The sequence below is a fragment of the Eleginops maclovinus genome, chromosome 14 (assembly GCF_036324505.1).
Source record: "Eleginops maclovinus isolate JMC-PN-2008 ecotype Puerto Natales chromosome 14, JC_Emac_rtc_rv5, whole genome shotgun sequence".
Taxonomy (NCBI): Eukaryota; Metazoa; Chordata; class Actinopteri; order Perciformes; family Eleginopidae; genus Eleginops; species Eleginops maclovinus.
Genome location: NC_086362.1, coordinates 3,996,456 through 4,014,704, shown reverse-complemented (window position 1 = coordinate 4,014,704; position 18,249 = coordinate 3,996,456). Strand labels below are relative to the sequence as shown.

At 42.1% G+C, this 18,249-nt stretch overlaps 1 protein-coding gene across 2 annotated transcripts; it reads left to right on the top strand.

Annotated features, from left to right (window-relative positions):
* The first annotated feature begins 163 nt into the window (after positions 1-163).
* LOC134875844 (uncharacterized) lies at positions 164-12,010 on the top strand. 2 transcript variants are annotated; one of them, XM_063900531.1, is made up of 24 exons: positions 164-474; positions 1,393-1,465; positions 1,553-1,648; positions 1,737-1,793; positions 1,870-1,935; positions 2,425-2,478; positions 2,555-2,620; positions 3,234-3,293; positions 3,385-3,444; positions 3,867-3,920; positions 4,111-4,182; positions 4,264-4,326; positions 4,439-4,513; positions 5,672-5,731; positions 5,860-5,922; positions 6,278-6,349; positions 7,331-7,408; positions 7,975-8,028; positions 8,195-8,227; positions 10,334-10,411; positions 10,512-10,551; positions 10,636-10,681; positions 10,868-11,282; positions 11,390-12,010. In XM_063900531.1, exons 2-24 carry the CDS (start codon positions 1,394-1,396, stop codon positions 11,867-11,869), a joined length of 2,214 nt encoding a protein of 737 aa, XP_063756601.1. In that variant the 5' UTR covers positions 164-474; position 1,393; the 3' UTR covers positions 11,870-12,010. The 2 variants fall into 2 exon arrangements, with proteins under 2 accessions (XP_063756601.1, XP_063756602.1); XM_063900532.1 differs by having other exon boundaries at positions 165-474; positions 5,860-5,910.
* Positions 12,011-18,249: the final 6,239 nt, after the last annotated feature.

Genomic DNA, 18,249 nt, shown 5'->3' with positions numbered 1-18,249 from the left:
ATACCATTCAAGTTATATCTGTATTATTTTACTTTGAAAACCATACATTTGTATTTGTTGAATAGATTTTCAGACTGAATTTCCCTTTTCGTACCCCGAGGTGTTTTCTTCACGCTTCAACGGGAGCGAGGCCACGCCCCCTCCAGGTAGAACAGCTGATCTGAATCAGGACATCTTTTCTCTATAACTACCCACAACTTTCAGGGTGTGGATTATCCCCTATTGTCGCATTGTATCCGCCTGTTGTTCACCTTTTTAAAGTGCAAAAGAAATGTTGAAATTAGATCTGGAATATTGGGTTCTGTAATCTGAGGTATGATTCAGTTTTTGACAAACCGGTTAGACCGCTCTCCTCCATGAAGGGGAAGTGAAGGACTGCGTTACCTCCAACTTTTAAAACTCCTTTACCTCTCTGTTGTTGTGAAACGCAGCGTTATTATTGTCACTTTTTTTTCTGTCAGTCGCAACCCTGAGGTAGGCACATTTACTTTTCATTGTGTTGTTGCTGGCGTTTTGTGTTGTCAAACATTCCTGTATGATACTGTTTTGGAACCACAAACCAAACTGCATTCCAACTTTGGTCAATTTAAAGGTTTGAAACTTATTTTACCATCTTACAAGTTGTATTACAGTTATTTTAATACCTATTAGCACTCAATTTAAGAGGTGTTTCAATTCGGCGCATTTATTTTGAACCAAAACATACTTTTAATACGTTTAAAGTTTTCAAAACCGCTTAAGATTTCATTCCGGCTTAAACACGTATCGGTATCACCTGCATAAAGTACAAATGCTACTGAATAAAGTCGTGAATGACAAATATGACTAAACCGATGTTGTCAGTCAAACCTACTTCTTCACAATCATTCATATCCTACTTCACAAATAAAGCAAATTAAGTGATAAGCAAAGCCTTGTTTTAAATTGTCAAATATTTGAATGGAGTTTGGCTTGTGGTTTAATCCAAAAACACGAGCACAGAAACTACACCCACCTTGGTGGCTTTGAATCACGTGTTCTGGTCATGCGGTTTTTGTTCTCTGAGCACAATAGAACTTTTGTGTTTACACAAAAGTTCTATTCAAAATAAACAATGGCTTATGTGGTTTTTCAGATGTAGTTAAAATATTAGTATTACTGGCTGCCTCGTTAGTTGTAATCATATATATCTGAACCTCTGTAATCCAGCTTCTACAGGTTACACGTAATGTATTGTATACTCACTGCTGCTGCTACTTTTCTTCCCTGAATGGAATGACTTTCAATTTGTATTTTATATTATGTGCATGCCCTTTTATCTCATCGTGTTCAGAGGTGGAAGAAGTACTTAGATGTTGTACTTGATTAATTTGTCTCATTAAGTCCTAATGTCTAAAACCTGATGTGTTCCAGCATGAATATGTTCAGGAGAGATAAAGGCGCAGCAGCTCCAACTCCAGTGGTTCCACCTAGACCCAACCAGGAGGTGTGTGTGTGTGTGTTGTGTGGTGTGTGTGTGTGTGGTGTGGTGTGTGTGTGTGTTTCCTGAATTAAGGCCTTTCTTTGTCACCAGGATCTAGATAACCCAGTTGAGCACAGCCTGAACACAGGGGATGACGGGACGAGTGCCAACAGTGACGTCGCAAGTGAGCTTTACCAAAACACCAAGGTGAGTCACACATCCCTTTTGAATCATTTTCACTCTCCTGTTTTGCGGTTTATCTGTCATAATAAATGTGTTTTTCTGTAAACATCAGAGGACAGGAGTGATGGGAGTTATGCACAAGGTCAACCCGTTCAAGTTTGCCTCCCAGGTAAAACACGCTGGCGCTTACCTTTCATGAGTAATCCATGTCAAAGTAAATGATTTAAACTCTGCTCTGTATTCAGGCCCCTTCTACAGTCAGCAAAGCACCTTCCTCAGAGTCACTGGAACAGGGAGCAGACGCCACACAGGTGAGAAGAACTTACCTTTATATTAAAACAATATTTAGTTTATGAGCATGAAACTGTGAAAAGAAAATCCCATTGGAATCAAATTCAAATGATATTGTCTTCGACTTATGGAAACAGCCTTACAGGTGGTTGGTGCTCTCTGAATGGCCTTCTAGGTCAAAATGTGACCATTAAGAATTGACCAATTAACACATAAACATATTAGAGAATTGAAAATAATAACCTGTGTACAACAACTTGTTTTTCAATCTTTAAAGAAATGTAATATTTTCCACCAATAATGTTTAAAAAAATATCAATTCATTCATTTTAATCTGATTTGAGCCAACTTTAGCTCCAATAAGGCCTCAATATGGGTGTTTGTATTAATCACAGCAGGTAATCAAGTGCCTTTATTCACGTCTTAGCTGAACCTTGCTTTCCTACAGCGATAAGGTATCATATTCTGAGTGAATCAGTTTATTAAATACATGAAACCCTGTGTTTCAGAACCCTGGTGGGCTGAGAGGGGTCATGCACAAGGTCAACCCGTTCAAGTCCCAGGTAAATCATGTCAACATTGAAGGGTAAAAGTGACAAATGAATGTGCAATATGATTTAAACTCTGCTCTGTATTCAGGCCTCCTCTACGGTCAGCAAAGCTCCTTCCTCAGAGTCTCTGGAACAGGGAGCAGACGCCACACAGGTGAGGAAGACTCGGGTAGAGACGGGAAGTGTAGTGGTCGGGAAAATGATTGTTACATGAGGAGTATTTTCTGCCTTTTCATGTCAGGGGGAATAAGTGGTTTCTTCTTCTGTTTGTTGTTCCGTTTTTCACCCAACTCAAGCATCCCTAATCATTTTGATTGAACAGGCAGTGTCAAGATTGTGTATTTCAGTTCTGATTTTAAAGGTCTGATCCTGGTTTATAAGGCTTATTTGCACTGAAGCTATAGTGTTGTGGTTGGCAAGGAATCTGTTAAGAAAGAGGAAGTGAAATAACAACAGTGTGTGAGGGATGCATGCTGCAAATAAAAAGCAGAATAAGTAATTTACATATATCCTAATGAAATAAATGAACACCTACGAACAGATGTCACTTCCTCAGTGTGTATCGAAGCTCCATTCATTCTTTTTATCTTCCTTTTGTCCTTGTCTTCAAGCCTTCTACTATTTATAGAATACATTTACTGTGTAGGATTGTGTGATCCAAATTATTCCGTTAACTCACAGGACACACACGGACACACACGGACACACACGTCTGTTGATAAGCAGCATTAGAGCATGGGTGTTTATTTATGATACCTCTGTTTCAGAACCCTGGTGGCCTGAGAGGGGTCATGCACAAGGTCAACCCGTTCAAGTCTACCTCCCAGGTGACCACAGTTGTAATGGTAACACTGGTAATGGATGATCTGTGTGAGACAATAAGATGTCCTCTCAGCTGTGTTTTTGTTTCTCACACAGGTCTCTAAAGCCACGTCCTCAGAGTCTCTGGAGCAGGGAACGGTTTCAGACTCCAATCAGGTGGGTCGGGGGATGGTTTGCCAGTCATCGGCATTAAAAGAACGTTAAAGTCCTGAACATCTTGTCCTCAGTCTCACTCTGTTATGTTATGTGCCCTTGACCTTGTTGATGTTTCAACGGAGCTGCTGTGATGCAATAAAATGTCTGGCTTGATCTGATAATGAAGTATTAACATATTTTAAATTAAGACCCGGGACACATGCTTGGGTTTAAGTCTCTTAGTTTGTAACGCCTACTAGTGTGAACAATTGGAGACGATCCAAGCACTAGAAACAAGTCTGATTTCCCTCCTGTTTTTTGTCAATCTACATGGGAGTAGATCTGTCTCATGTAATAGGGTCTTTTAATTTCCTCTGTGTACGCCATTGTGTTTTTCCTGACTAAGCAACAGACCGGGGTGACCTTGCATTGTTGTGTTTCAGAAGTTGAAAGGGGCGATGCAGAAGGTGAACCCGTTCAAGTCTTCCACAAAGCAGGTACATGCACTCTTTAACATGAGACTATCAAAGTCTCAGGAACGTTTCAGTCACGTTTTTAACTGAACAGCTTACCTTTTTAGTTGGAGCTGATTGAAAATAAAGAAAATTAAAGGTATCAAAAAGGTTCACACAGAAAGACAGGACTTTTTTTAAGCATATCCCCCTGTCTGTCCTCTCTCTGCTGCAGGTGCCAAAGAGCGATCCTCCAGATGATTCTGCAGATCCACCAGAGACGGGAGAAGAGCTTCAACCCAAACAGGTAGACATGCAAAAAGTCATACTAACATCTCCTCGCGTTATGCTTCAATTTAATCGTCCAATCGCTGTATTTACTATCTAGAATCCAGGGATGATTGCAGGAATGATGCAGAAAGTCAACCCATTCAAATCCTCACAGCCAAAGGTACCAGTTATAACTGAAGACAACATAATGAGCGTGTTTGTGAAAGAGAGAACGTTGTTATCCTGCTGAATTACAACTACATTTTGTCCTGCCTTGTGTCCGCCCTCTCCAGGATAACCAGCCTCTTCACGGTGACCTCTCCTCCAGCAGCGGGAGCTTGGACAACAACAACGTCTCAGAGAAGCAGGTACATCCATAAATAAAGTGTTAGCATATTGTTATTGAAGTAGCCGTAGAGAAGTGGACTCCTGCGTCCCCCCAAAAGGCTCTGTTTTCAGACTCAGGATGCTGTACCTACTGAGCATAGCACCACTTGAATTACAATATGCTGAAAGGTTGTAATGGTATCTCCACACATTGGCATTAATATACAGCCCACTCAAGCCTAAATCAAAATAAAAGTAACTTGTCAACTACCTAATATAGGATCTTTACATTACATTAGAGACTTTAACCTGAGGCTTTTATCCAAAGCTACAAACAAATCTTGCGAACAGGTTAGCTTAAAATAAGCCCTTTTTACGTCTTTAGATCAAGAGTCTTTGCCACATTAGTTGTGCCTGATTATGTACACAATCCAGATCATATTTTATAACAGCACACACAGAAATGACCTTTAATAACATGATAGTTGCTCAGGAGTCTTCCACCCAGAGACCGGAGTAGTTTCTATTTTCGGCCCGTGTTATTCTCACTACCTCCACTAGAGGGCGCCAGAGAACAGAACGAGTCTCACTGATAGTGACTTTGTCTTTCCTTCCTGAAGTTTCTGTCTCCCTCTATACCAGGGGTGTCCAAACTACGGCCCACTTTTAATTGGCCCTCAGCAATGCCAAAAGTATAATGGAATATGTCCACAGCTGAAGCTTGTGCTTTCCCTAAATTGTACTTCTGAAATATGTACAAATTAAGACCCATTTTCAAATAAGTTGAGTCAATTCAAGTCGAAAAATGTTTCAAACAAATCAAAGCCCAATAACTTATTTGTAGTCCTAGAATAGACCTGTCATATTTCCCCTTATTATCAGCAATCTGAGGCTCCTGTTTTAAGAAATGAGCTGCCAACTAAATAACTGAAACCCTACAGAGAGCTGAGATGTTTCTTAAAGCATTTTCAAGCATAAAGAAACATGTGTCTACATTTGAGTAATTTTGCTCACTTATAACTCAACTTGTGAGGCCATATACCTCACCTCTAGTGAGGGGCCCAGACCTTTCTATGTTTTTCTGTGTATCTGGACACCCCTGCTCTATACAATTATAGGGAATACATGTATGTTGTGCATGGAATTAAACCTCCTCTCCCTATTGACTCTGTATGCATGTTTCTTTATATGTGTTTCAGAACCCTGGGATGTTTAAAGGCATGATGCACAAAGTGAACCCGTTTAAGTCTCACACTCAGGTACTGCACATGTTTATAAAAAGCTGTCTTAAGTGGGATTACCAGCCTTCCTTTTTCACTTCTATGATACGTTACAACAAACAGCAGCTGGTTGATCACGTTTAACCCTCTGTTGTGTTTGGATGCAGACGCCAGGTGAAGAATGTCAGACTGACTCGGCTTCCTCGTTGATGACGCAGGTACGGTTTACTGTAAGAGCGTCTTCTTTTTGTAAGGTATAGAGATATTGAAATGAGGCCAGCCAACTCCTGATCATGACATCAGTGCTAAAATCATCATAGCTTTAAGATGACCGGACGGTACTTAAATACTTGGAAGGAATGGCTTTTCTGTTTCCTGTAGTGTTAGGATTTTGTGCATGTAAACGGTCAGAGGGACGAAATGTAAATATGAACTATGAACATGAACATTATAGGGCCTTTTTACTTTTCAGACCCACCTGCTTTCATATGCAATAAATGAAAGGATGCAAAGGCTTCAGTGTGGATATACTATGTATAATTATCTGAACAAAGATAAGGACTTTCTCTTCTTATTCCTCATCAGGAAAGCCGAGCTATTCACAGTGACCACTCCTCCAGCTCTGACAGCGTGGATGACCGCGCCATAGAGAGACATGTAAGACGTTCAATCCACTTATTGTCCTTTTTTTAAAAACCTCATCACTGACCTGTGAGGTTTTGCCTTTTTCAACCTGACCTCTATTCACACATCCAATGACTCCTCAGTTATTGTGTTTACGGCTTCTATCGGCAGCGGAAAGTGCCCTGAAGTAACATCCCAAAAATGCTGTACAGCCAGAAATGCGCTCCTGTGAGGACAAACACGAGACAACAATCAGCGTTTTTTTTTTTATCAGTGTTACTTGATCCAGGGCCAGGCCCTTTTAGAAAGAGACACACGTACAGATCATCCTGTACCTCTTATTAATCCCCGTGGGGAAATTCAAGCGTTCATGCAGCAACAGTGAAGAGGAAGAACAGTGCAGTCACACAGGGATATGAAACACATTGTCATGAGAAAACACACGGTTCATTTCCCATCCCTAAGTAACAGAGGTGTGAGTTCATTTACTCAAGTACTGTACTTAAAGTAAACACCTGTGGTACTTGTACTTCTACGTTATGCTAGTAAATACTTTGACTACATTTGGAAGGGAAATGTTGAGCTTTCTACTCACTGAATGTATTTTACACAAGCTAGAAATGAATCTAAAATAGAAATCGACACATTAATATATATTGTTATAGGTTAAGCTGCACATTAGCATTTAAAGTGAGTCCTATAAACCAACCTTTACCCGAAGTGAACACATTAATGCACCAATCATTTTAATGCATTCAATGAAACATCGAGAAAATCTCAACTAAAAGGTCTCTGCGTTTCAAACCAGTACTGCTTTACTTCTTACTGCTTACCATTTTACATGCAGGACTTTTATTTCATAGAGCTTTTTCACACTCAGGTAAATAATACTTCTTCCACCTCTGCTAAATAATTACAGAGACTACACAGCCTTAGTAAAGCTGTCACAGGTGATGATATATTCAGCAACACAGTTAACCCGACCCCCCCCCCCCCCCCTCCCCCTGTCTGCAGTCTATCTGGTACACTGACGTAGGCCCCGTCTGCGAGGTGAAGAGCACGCCTGCGGAGGCTCCGAGGAAAAGAACTATGGTATGTCACACATTTAGGTCAGTCCGCATTCCTTAACCTGTTCACCTAGATACAATCTGTCCTCAGCGTCCCGGTTTGTCCTGAGGACGCTGAGGACATGTTCACACCACTTTTGCGTTAGGATCATTCAAGGGACACACAGAACATGTTCTATCTCTGCACTAGCTGTCAACAAAGTACTGTGAGCATACAGTGTGTACATGTACTTGTTGTGTGCGGGGGTGCTTAATGCAGGAGTGTTTCTTTTAAATCTGGAAGTGTCCCCACCACCTTTTCAAACAAAGTGACCCCCGTGTCTACGAGGCTATCTACAGACAGCCCTCTTTAGAGATGTGGTGGCTGTAATTCGGCCCTTCGTTGTGTTTATTTGACAGATTTGCTCTTCCACTGACAACATGTTTATAGATACGTTTCAGTTTTTCCCCACATCACATGCAATGCCCCTTTTTTGTCAGGCTGCTGTGACGTAACGTTTCCCAATTTGGGTTCAATTAGTCAATCGCATCTTTCTCTTTGACCACTTTCCTCAAGATGTAAGAATATTTGTGCTCTTTCTTCTTCTCTAGACGTTCAAAATAAAGAGGATTCTTCCCACTGCGTTGTTTGGGTCTCGAGCAAAGGTACCCTCATACTACAAAATGTATACAGAACTTCAAAAGGATTAAGAAGACCCATAAATCCGAGCGCTGTGACAAGTGTTACATTTTCTTTACATTACACAACAAATGTATTTTAAGAGAGGTTTTCTTTTCTCTTATGTAATTATTGATCTGTTTTTATTTGCAGGACTCATCATCCGACACCCAGGCCCCGCCCCAGGTGAGTAAACTTCATGTGTCACACACCTTTCAAACACACAATGCAGGGCTTAACATAAGGCTTAAAAGAGAAAGTAAGGAGCCGTTTCATCAGAGTTTAGTTTAGAGTTTTAGTGCAGAGGCGTCTTTAATACAGTCTGATTACAGCGGTGTTCCTCACGATGCAGACCGCACTTTGTGCATGTCGAGCAAATCAGGCTGATCAGTTTCCACAGTAATATTATGAAACCATCCAAATATAGCATACACAGCGGCACGCCTTGAAACAAAGCACGGGTTATATTGCGATAAAGGGTGTGTGTGTGTGTGTGTGTGTGTTACAGGATGCTTTTATTTGTACATATCACTTTAGTGTCAGGACAGTTCCTCTGTTGGACTCTGTTAAGATTATGTGGCGTACCATTTCTCTCACAACTGAAGCCAACATCCTGGTGCCTGTGGTAAATCTTGTTTCCGATGTTGTGTGTCCCTTTACTTCCTCTTTGCTTCCCCATATCACGTGGCATCTCTCATGCTCAAATTCAGCTTAAAATAAATGATATTTTAGGGATATCTGTACTTGCTACACTATGTAGTGTTTCAGCATATCTGAGGTTTTTTCTGAAGTATTACGACATACTTCTGTTTTTCTTACTGAGGATTCCTTTAATGTGCAGCGTGGGAATTTACACTTTTGATAGTGGTTTGCAACACCTGTGTGGCTAAATATAACCCTGAATGTAAATTCAATATGGAAATACAGTTTATCATTTGTCTTCTGTGGAAGGAAGGAAATGACATCGAATGCAAAAATATATACAAAACCAGCTCTAATAACACATACTATGCTTTTACGCCTCCATTGCCCTTCTTTGTCCTCCTCATCATGTCAGTGTGGGACGTTCCCCCCTGTTGATGAGGCCAACTGGAGCTGGGTAGAAAACTGTGGTTTGGACCCCAGTCTTCCATGCCCACCTCCTGCGTGCTGCGGGGGGCAGGGCAGATGATTCACCTCTCTTGGCTTGAGGATTTCAGTGTAGTATTGCACCGTCACCGTTTCTGGCAGGTTGGACTTGTTCAGCTGCCTCAGAAATACCCTGTTGAACGAGTATAGTCAAAGCCCCCACATGTGTAGAGAGAGATGGGAGAGGGGGTAGAGAGGTCAGAGGGAGGGGGAGCAAGAGGAGAGAGGGAGGGAGAGGTGAGAGGGAGGGAGGAGAGAGAGACAGAGAGACAGAGACAGAGACAGAGAGGGAGGAGAGAGAGAGGGAGGGAGGGAGTTCAGCATCCTGACCGCCTGGTGGAAGAAGCTGTTCCTGGTGGAGCTCGAGCAGAGGCTACGGAACCTTCTCCCTGAAGGCAGGAGGCTGAAGAGGCTGTTGGAGGGGTGGGTGGGGTCCCCCGCAATGCCGAGTGCTTTGCGGGTGAGGCGGGTGCTGTAGATGTCCTGTAGTGTAGGGAGTGAGACCCCGATGATCCCCTGCTGAGCTTCCTGATGAAGCACAGGCGTTGCTGGGCCTTCTTTGCCAGTGCAGTGGTGTTGTTGTTCCAGGTGAGGTCGTATAGAACGTGCTCTTACAGAGATAGGACTTTTAATTGTATCCTGTGTTTTCCATTTATTACCTACATTACGAAAGGTGCAGTTCCTCCTCAGTAGTGCTGTGCGCCCCGGCACCACGTCAGCTTTGAAGGCCAGCAGTCTCCAACAGGGAGCTTGACTCCTCCCGACCTCGCCACAGCCCATCTCTCGTTCCCTGTTGGAAACACTGGGAATAATGTGGCATAAAAAAGACATATGACTAATTCATTGTAGCAAGTGTATATAAAACAAGTGCTACTACAAATAAAATGGCCATAAAAGTCTTTCATGACTATAATAATAAAATGTTGTTGTTAATGGTGTTGGTATTTCCAAAAACGGCTGTAGAATCAATGACCTTTATGCCACCAGTAGGTAGAGGAAACAACATGGACACATATCTCATAACGTGACGAAAGTGTAAGCTTGATTCACCAGACTGGCCTTTATCAATTTCAATTTTGGCAAGACAAGTGTTAAAGTAATTAAGAGTATATACTTGGTGTTTGTACATCTTTATTTCCTCGTGTCTCTATCTTTCTGTTCTAGGAAGTGGTTGAAGTTCAGACCCTAGAGATGGCCGATGTACCCGTGCCCAGTGAAGGAACGGCCTCAGACCCTCTGGATGTGAGCTTATCTTTATGTCCAATAATATCACACCATGTCGGGCTTGCTTCGTGTGTATTTAAATTCCATGTGCATACATTTCAAAACTGTTCATTTACAGGACGAGGAAGGCCTTTTAGCGTGGTGGAATATAGTAGAGGGTAAGCTGAATATTTAATGACTTATCAGGATTCCTGCCTTTTGCTGAACTATAGTTACTAAGCTGTTTCCTCCCTGTGCGTTAGGCTGGGCTGAGTGGAGTGAGGGCAACCAGGACGGTGAGCCTGAAGAGTAAGTAGCACTGTTTTTTGCTTTTATCCAAAATGACTTACCAAACAACAATACCATATAAGCAATATAGGGTTACGTCACTCATCTTTGCCAAAACTGTGACAGTCTTTATTTAATGTTCGAAAGGAACTCAACCCAATATTTGTGGCGCTCTTTGTAACTGAAAGTCTTCCTCCTGTGTCACAGTGTGGTGGAACAAGCAGCCGACCGTGTCTTCATGGCCGCTCGTCTTTTCGTCCGCTTCTTCAACCAGCGTGGCGCCACACTCCAGCAGCGAATCCTGGAGCTGCTGTCTCTGGCTGACTCGGCGGACGTCTTCCATAAGAAGACCGTCCAGGCCAGTGTGGGCGGGGGGGTGGCCAGCGTGGCAGGATCCATCACGACCATCACCGGGCTCATCCTGGCGCCCTTCACGGCGGGGGCGTCGCTCATCGTCGTAGCCGTAGGCATCGGCGTTGCTACGGCGGGCGGGGTGGCGTCTGCTTCGGCCAACATCACGGACACGGTGCATTCAAAGACCGACCGCAAGAAGGTGGAGAAGATGATCCAGGACTACGAAGAGGAGATCAAGGACATCAAGGAGTGCCTGGAGTTTCTGCAGGTGAGAGGATACAGTTTCTTAGTGACCTCATTACCTTGGTTTTCCAGTCAGACAATTTGAACTAAGTGTGTGTGTGTGTGTGTGTGTGTGTGTGTGTGTCCCGACAGGAAGGGATGGAGGCGCTGGAGGAGTGGAACTTTGAGGCGTATGCTGAGAGCATCTCCAAGAAACATCTCAACCAGAACGTCAAACACGTGATGAAGGAGGGTGGGCGCGCCGGCAAGGCTTTAGTCATCAACACGGAGAGCCTGATCAACACGGTCCAGGTCCTCAGCGTGGCGGGGGGGGCTGCTAAAGCCGCTCAGGTGATGAGCGTCACCACGGGGGTCATGTCGGGTCTGTTCCTGGCTCTGGACGTCTTCTTTCTTGCGAAGGACACCATGGAGCTGAAAAAGGGGGCAAAGACGGAGTTTGCTGCCAAGATTCGAGAAGTCTGTAAGGACCTGCAGGACGGGCTGCTGGAGCTGAACCGCATCAAGGAGCAGCTGCAGAAAACCATCGACGGGATAGAGGTGGAAGTAGAGGAGGAGGAGGACGACGAAGAGCTGCTGAAGTCTGAGCTGAAGAAACTTGTGGAGTTTGAATGAAAGATAGAAAACCAAAAACAATCACTCCCCTCAGGAGCTCAACTGAAGTCATATTTATGAGTTATATAAGCTGTCATTGTGATGTGTAAGTGTCATGTTGAACTAATGTCACCTTTGCAATTAAAGTGGATTCCTGCCTAATTATTATCTTTCTAGAGGTTCATACTCACCGGACCGGTAGAGGAGGGACATTTTTTTTCATGTATATGCACTCACTGTCAGGAGAGAAAAGGCCCTTTCATAAATTCCTCCTCAACAACAAAAAATGCGACGTAAACTCTTTACATTCTTAATGCCTGAGGCAAGTTTCAGCATCAGGGAACGTCTTATGCTAAGGTTATGAACCGTAACCCTGAATGAGGAAGTGTCTCAAAACAACTCTGACCTTACCCCGAGGTCAGACACACCATACTTTCAACATGAGTGGAAAAAACGAGTTGCGCAACTCTTACAAAAGATCGGTCTGATTGGTGAAACTTCCTGCAGTGGAGTTCAATTCTGAAAACGTCTGACATTCCATGTAGAGGAGTTATGTGTGTGAGTAACTATAAGGTCTCATTTTGAGTTCAACGTCATTATTCATTTTCAATAGGCTGGAATAAAGCTGCATTATGGTGTAAATGAAATCACTATCCAGCAGAACCACAGCATCAATGGGAGTCAGACCTCTGGCCATCTCAAGAAGAAGAGTGGGGAGACATTAATATACAGGAAGCTATACTTAATAATAATAATAGACTACATTTTTAGAGCGCCTTTCAAGGGACCCAAGGCCGGCTTACATGGTGTAAGTACAGACACAAAACAAATCAAGTAAACAAATCAAATGACCAAGGCTCATCTGACTCAATGCAAATATTTGACCTTAATAAATGCATGTTTAACAGGAACACACCATTCTCAATAACATCACGTTAAAGGTGATTTTTGTGTTACATTTAAGTACATTTCAACGACATTTTGTCAAAATGTAAGAACTAAACTAAGGTAAGTAACCTCCTAAACCATGAAACATACATGTAGCAGCCAACTCCTTTTCAATAACTGTAAACATCGCATAATGAAGGGACTGTAGGAACTTATGTTTGAGGTGCATTGACTGCAACCTCAAACATTGACTCCATCAACCTTTCCATCCATCAAAAATGAAGGTATGTAATTGAACTGAAATCCCATAATACGCAGAGCCTGTGCAGTTCTGTACGCTCAGAGTAAGCTACACCTCAGGACGGAAGAGGCTGCATCAGTGTTTACAGTACATTAGCACCAGTGATGGGCAAGTTACTTCCAAAATGTAATACAGTACATGTTACTTATTCCTGTCTTTTTAAAGTAATAAGTTACATCACATTATTACTGTCTCTGACTGTAATGCGTACACTACTTTTGAGTTACTTTCACCAAAGATAACCACAAAAGTTTGGCTTTAAATGCTAAAATGTAGTTTATTGCAGCTCATTAACTAAAGCTATCTATGGCGGTATGCTGAAATTAAACTCATGCTCCGTTTAAGTGGGCTGAATAATATGTGATACCGGTAACATGACGTCTCTGTGTGTTATTAATAACATGTTAGTGGAGCCTCTGCACGGCCCTGTAACCTGCTGTATATGAACGAGTCTCTATGTCAGCGTTAGCTCACCTTGTCATTGGTGTGTTAACGGGGATTTGGCTGACAAGCTTTCTAAAAGCCGGCGATTCCACAGCTGACAGAGGCTGCAGATCTTCAACACTCTGCCACGAGTCTCTGAACTTCTCGGGGTTCAAGCAGCAGACCCAGAGAGAGTGACCTTCTGTTGCTTCGGCCTGCGAGCACTCCTGTCTTTTACTTTACTTTTCTCCGAGCCTGCAGCGAATCTGTTTCTGCAGCCCTCTTAACCACTAGTAAACATGCGTACTGAGTAACTATTCTACCTGCACAATTATTTCTCTGGTGTCTGAATGGCTAGCGATGTTTGTGATTTCTTAGAAACAAAACACCACATCATTTTGGGGTTAAAATGTGTTGTAACTGCATTACTGAGATTTGTAACGGGTATTATATTACCCAAAATTCAGAAGTAATGCGTTATATTACTGCGTTACGGTTACACCTAACTCTGATTAGCACTAGGAATGCAGCTATGAGGAATCAACAGACGGACTGGAAACCTGATAGGGAATAAACACCGTGAGTATTCTGGTAAATAAGCGAGTAGGAACGAAGGTAGCACCTGCTTTTCCCATCATTAAAAGATTTGTTGTTAACTCAGAAGGAATCTGGCACAGCTGGTTTGGCCACAGCGGTGTCTTACAAAACACCAGACTCTCTCCCATAGTACAACGCTGAGAAAGGCACGTCTTTTACCTCATGGACCTTGTTGGTTTTCAATATGTCGTTTGATGTGTAACATTTAGTTTCTTTCTGAGAATTGTTGTATAAATGAACATTACATTAAAGACAGGGACGCAAAAAACAGCATCGTTTCCGAAGAATTGCTTTCTCCATTTTTTAAAATGTCCTTTTTTGTCTTATTTGGTGAAATTATGAATGTGAAGTCTACCTGTATGTAGTTTTATTAATAAGTGGTTTGTTTTAAGTCATACACAGCGGTGTTCTTACTTGGGTTCTGACTCTAGGAGTGAAAAAGGTTAACCTTAGTCAATGAGGTTGACTTTAATGAACATACATGGTGTTCTGTTGAGCCTCGCTGGGCCTAGCTAAACATCTCTCTCAGACTTTAGAACACGGATGTGGTTTACTAATTCCTTACTAAAGTCAACAAGTAATGTGTGGTGAGGCCTTTAAAATGAGTCTTGGTATTATCTGTACAACGCTTGTGTCTATATAGTGTAGTTTGTCTATGCAGAAAGGTTAGCAGCATTCTTTAAACAACAAACACACGGGCTCGTTTTGTGTGTCAATGCATAAAAAACAAAACTACATGTATGCATGTGTACCTGATTAGCCCATCGATATATTAGATGTTGACGGCCGGCCCAGACACTTGAAGATACAATGTCTGATGCCTACCAGAAAAAACAAAACCCAACGTGGCAGCAATGCAGATCAACAGGCGGAGCTGGTTTTTGGTTTGCGTCAGATATCTTGTACCTCTTGCCAACACAAAACTGACCTCAGATTGCGCAGAGTCATTGAAAATGCCAGACTACTTTCAGTAGGCAGTGACTACCTCAAAGTAGTACCACAGGTGAACAGGCCCTAAGATAGTTTGAACAAAACACTGATATTTTAGGGGTTGCAGAAGCTTCAATGAGTTGTTGGTCACATAAAAGTATAATGATGTCCAAGTCATCTACGAACCTTAAAGAAGTATACCAGGGCAGCGAGAGCAGCATCGGTATTTATTTTTCAGAGGGGATTGACACAAACATGCCTGCGCAGGTGCTTACACGCCGTCAGGTCAATAGTATGATCCTGCAATAGCGGAGGGCTGCCATTCAGCGCTAATGTCAAAGACACATACGTTATACATTATTTTAAATTGGGGTTGTACCGAGGGGAGAATGAATCCGACCCTCTTGAGGAAGCGTAATTACGTGATACTGAGCCTTGTTTTCTTCTTAGTGTGGCAGCAATATGCTTGTGTAGCACATTCAGCGACAGAAGATAAAGATGTCTTACTGTCGACCAAACTAGAACCACTGATGCCATCAAAGAAACCTAACCATACAGGTTGTGTAACAAAGACAAGTCAGCTGTATTGTTCAGATTGAGGTTTCACCCACACCTTTAACGGCTGCATGGCTTTTACATTCTTGGTTGGGCTCTTTCAAATAAATGTGGTGGCCTACACCTCAATTGATTCCTATGTGTAGCTAACCATACATCCAGTTTTTTCTATTGCTTTGGAATCAACCAAATAGTAAAATGGCAGTACAAACGCTTTCTGGTCATTATTTAACACTTTGCAGACTTGATTGTGATCATTTGTTGTTGTTAAAAATCCTACAATGTGATTTCCTGGATTGTTTCCCCCATTCTGTCTCTCATAGTTGAGGTATACCTATGATGAAAATGACAGGCCTCTCTCATCTTTTTAAATGGGAGAACTTGCACAATTGGTGGCTGACTAAATACTTTTTTGCCCCACTGTATCTTATGAGTCTTTTAAATCAGGCAGGCTGAGAAACTACATTAGTACAACTTACAATAACATTTAATAAAATGGCACAAGTCATGCCAATTAGGTTTTTCCTTAACATGCACTATTAAGGAGAAGCATGAGTCACCTTGAAAATACGAGTTCCGTAAAGTTGACATCCCACAGGCAACAGTTAAACCTGTTACACTACCTCATGCCCAACCCGTCCTGTGACAACACCACACAGGCGTGAGATTTTTTACCGATAGGAAAAAGTTACTTAATAAATATCTTATCACTTACTTGAAAGTACATTTTTTTCATTTGAAAGAAGGCTAAATTAAGGGTCACAAATGCCTAGGATGAAATGTTTGCTCACTCAAAGATAGTGTAATGAAAAGCTGACTGAGTTGGAAAAAGGTTATTTTATGACAAAGATATCGAGTGAAATGAATACCACCAAAAAAACCATCTGTTGTTGTTTTAAAACATTGGCATCGGCCCGGAATTTAACAATCCCAAATTACAAAACACCACATGCCTCATGGTTGTTTGCTTAAACACACTGCTGAAGAAGTCCTCCGTCAGGCTTTTCAAATCTATGTTTGGTGTGCCGCCACCAACGTGTGCCTCACCACATACAAATGTGCTGAAACAAATCACAAGACTAGTTTCATTTCAACATAAATGTGTCACTACTGTGCCAACCAAGCAGGTTTAACTGGAGGACATGAAGAAGTATCTCTCCATTACTCAATGCATGAGTGTGATTAGAATTGATCTCTGCATGTTCATGCAATCTGACCATGCACTTTACACTCAGAAAGAGAGCCACATAATTAGTGAAATGAAGTCCACCTGTGTGCAATCTAAGTGTCACATGATCTGTCAGTATAAACACATCTTTTCTGAAAGGCCCCATAGGCTGCAACACCACTAAGCGAGAGGCATCACACCACGAAGACCAAGGAGCTCTCCAAACAAGTCAGGGACAAAGTTATTGAGGAATACAAGTCAGGGTTGGGTTATAAACAAATATGCACATCTTTGATGATCCCCCGGAGCACCATCAAATCCATAATCTTCAACTGGAAAGAACATGGGACCACAACAAACCTGCCAAGACAGGGCCGCCCACCAAAACTCACAGACCGGGCAAGGAGGGCATTAATCAGAGAGACAAGAGAGAGACCAAAGGTCACCCTGAAGGAGCTGCAGAGTTCCACAGCAGTGACTGGAGTGTCTGTGCATAGGACCACAGTAAGCCGTACACTCCATAGAGCCAGGCTTCATGGAAGAGTGGCCAGAAAAAAAACATTACTTAGTGTTTAAAATAAGAAGGCATGTTTTGAGTTTGCCAAAAGGCATGTGGCCCACTCCCTAAATGTATGGCGGAAGGTGCTCTGGTCAGATGAGACTAAAATTGATCATTTTGGCCAGCAAGGGGAAACGCTATGTCTGGCGGAAACAAATGTAAATTAAAGGCTAATTTCCACATATCATTCAATTAAAGAAATAAAGATCTACTTTCCTTTGAGTAAATGAAAATGCTTTGGGCTCAATTCTTATTGTTAATATATTTTTCATAATGCAAAAGTGTAGGGGAAGTCTTCAAGGCAACTCAGCCACACATGTGTATCTCCACAGGTCCTTAAAACCGCAGTCAAGCCACAAACACAATCTAGATGCCTCACTCATTAACAATTGCAGGCCAACATCAAACCACCCATTTCTAGGTAAAACCACTGAAAAGGCTATTTTTCAACAGCTGAATACCTGATCTCAGTGCAGCCTTTGACACTGCTGACCAAACCATATTACTAGACCGGCTGTAAAACTGGGAGGGACTCTTGCACAACTCTTAATTGGTTTGAATCCCACTTAAAGGACAGGAAAACGTTGTTTCTATAGGTCACTACATGGGTTATATCTGAGTTGGCAAATATGACGTGTGGGGTTCCCCAAGGCTACATCCTGGGTCTTCTTCATCTTTAACATCTACATGCTTCCACTGGCTCAAATAACGGAAAACCACAAAATAAGTTCCCATTGCTACACAAATGACACTCACATTTACATTTCTCAATGGGACTATGGTCCAATTCAAGCAGGGATAAATTCATTAAACAAATAAAGGACTGAAGCTGTCAAAACGACAGAAAAGGCCAGAAACTATCTTCCAAGGAACTGGAGCTTTAATACTTGTATTTTATATCTGTATTATTCTGCTGTTACTTTTGCTCTTGTACTGCACCTTGCGTTTAAATGACATGCATAGAAACTTGCCACGCCTTT

Coding starts and splice junctions, on each gene's coding strand:
- LOC134875844 (XM_063900531.1), top strand. CDS start 1,394: ATGAATATGTTCAGGAGAGATAAAGGCGCAGCAGCTCCAACTCCAGTG. Junction 6,350..7,330: donor ACCGCGCCATAGAGAGACAT/GTAAGACGTTCA, acceptor CCCTGTCTGCAG/TCTATCTGGTACACTGACGT. Junction 8,228..10,333: donor ACACCCAGGCCCCGCCCCAG/GTGAGTAAACTT, acceptor TTTCTGTTCTAG/GAAGTGGTTGAAGTTCAGAC.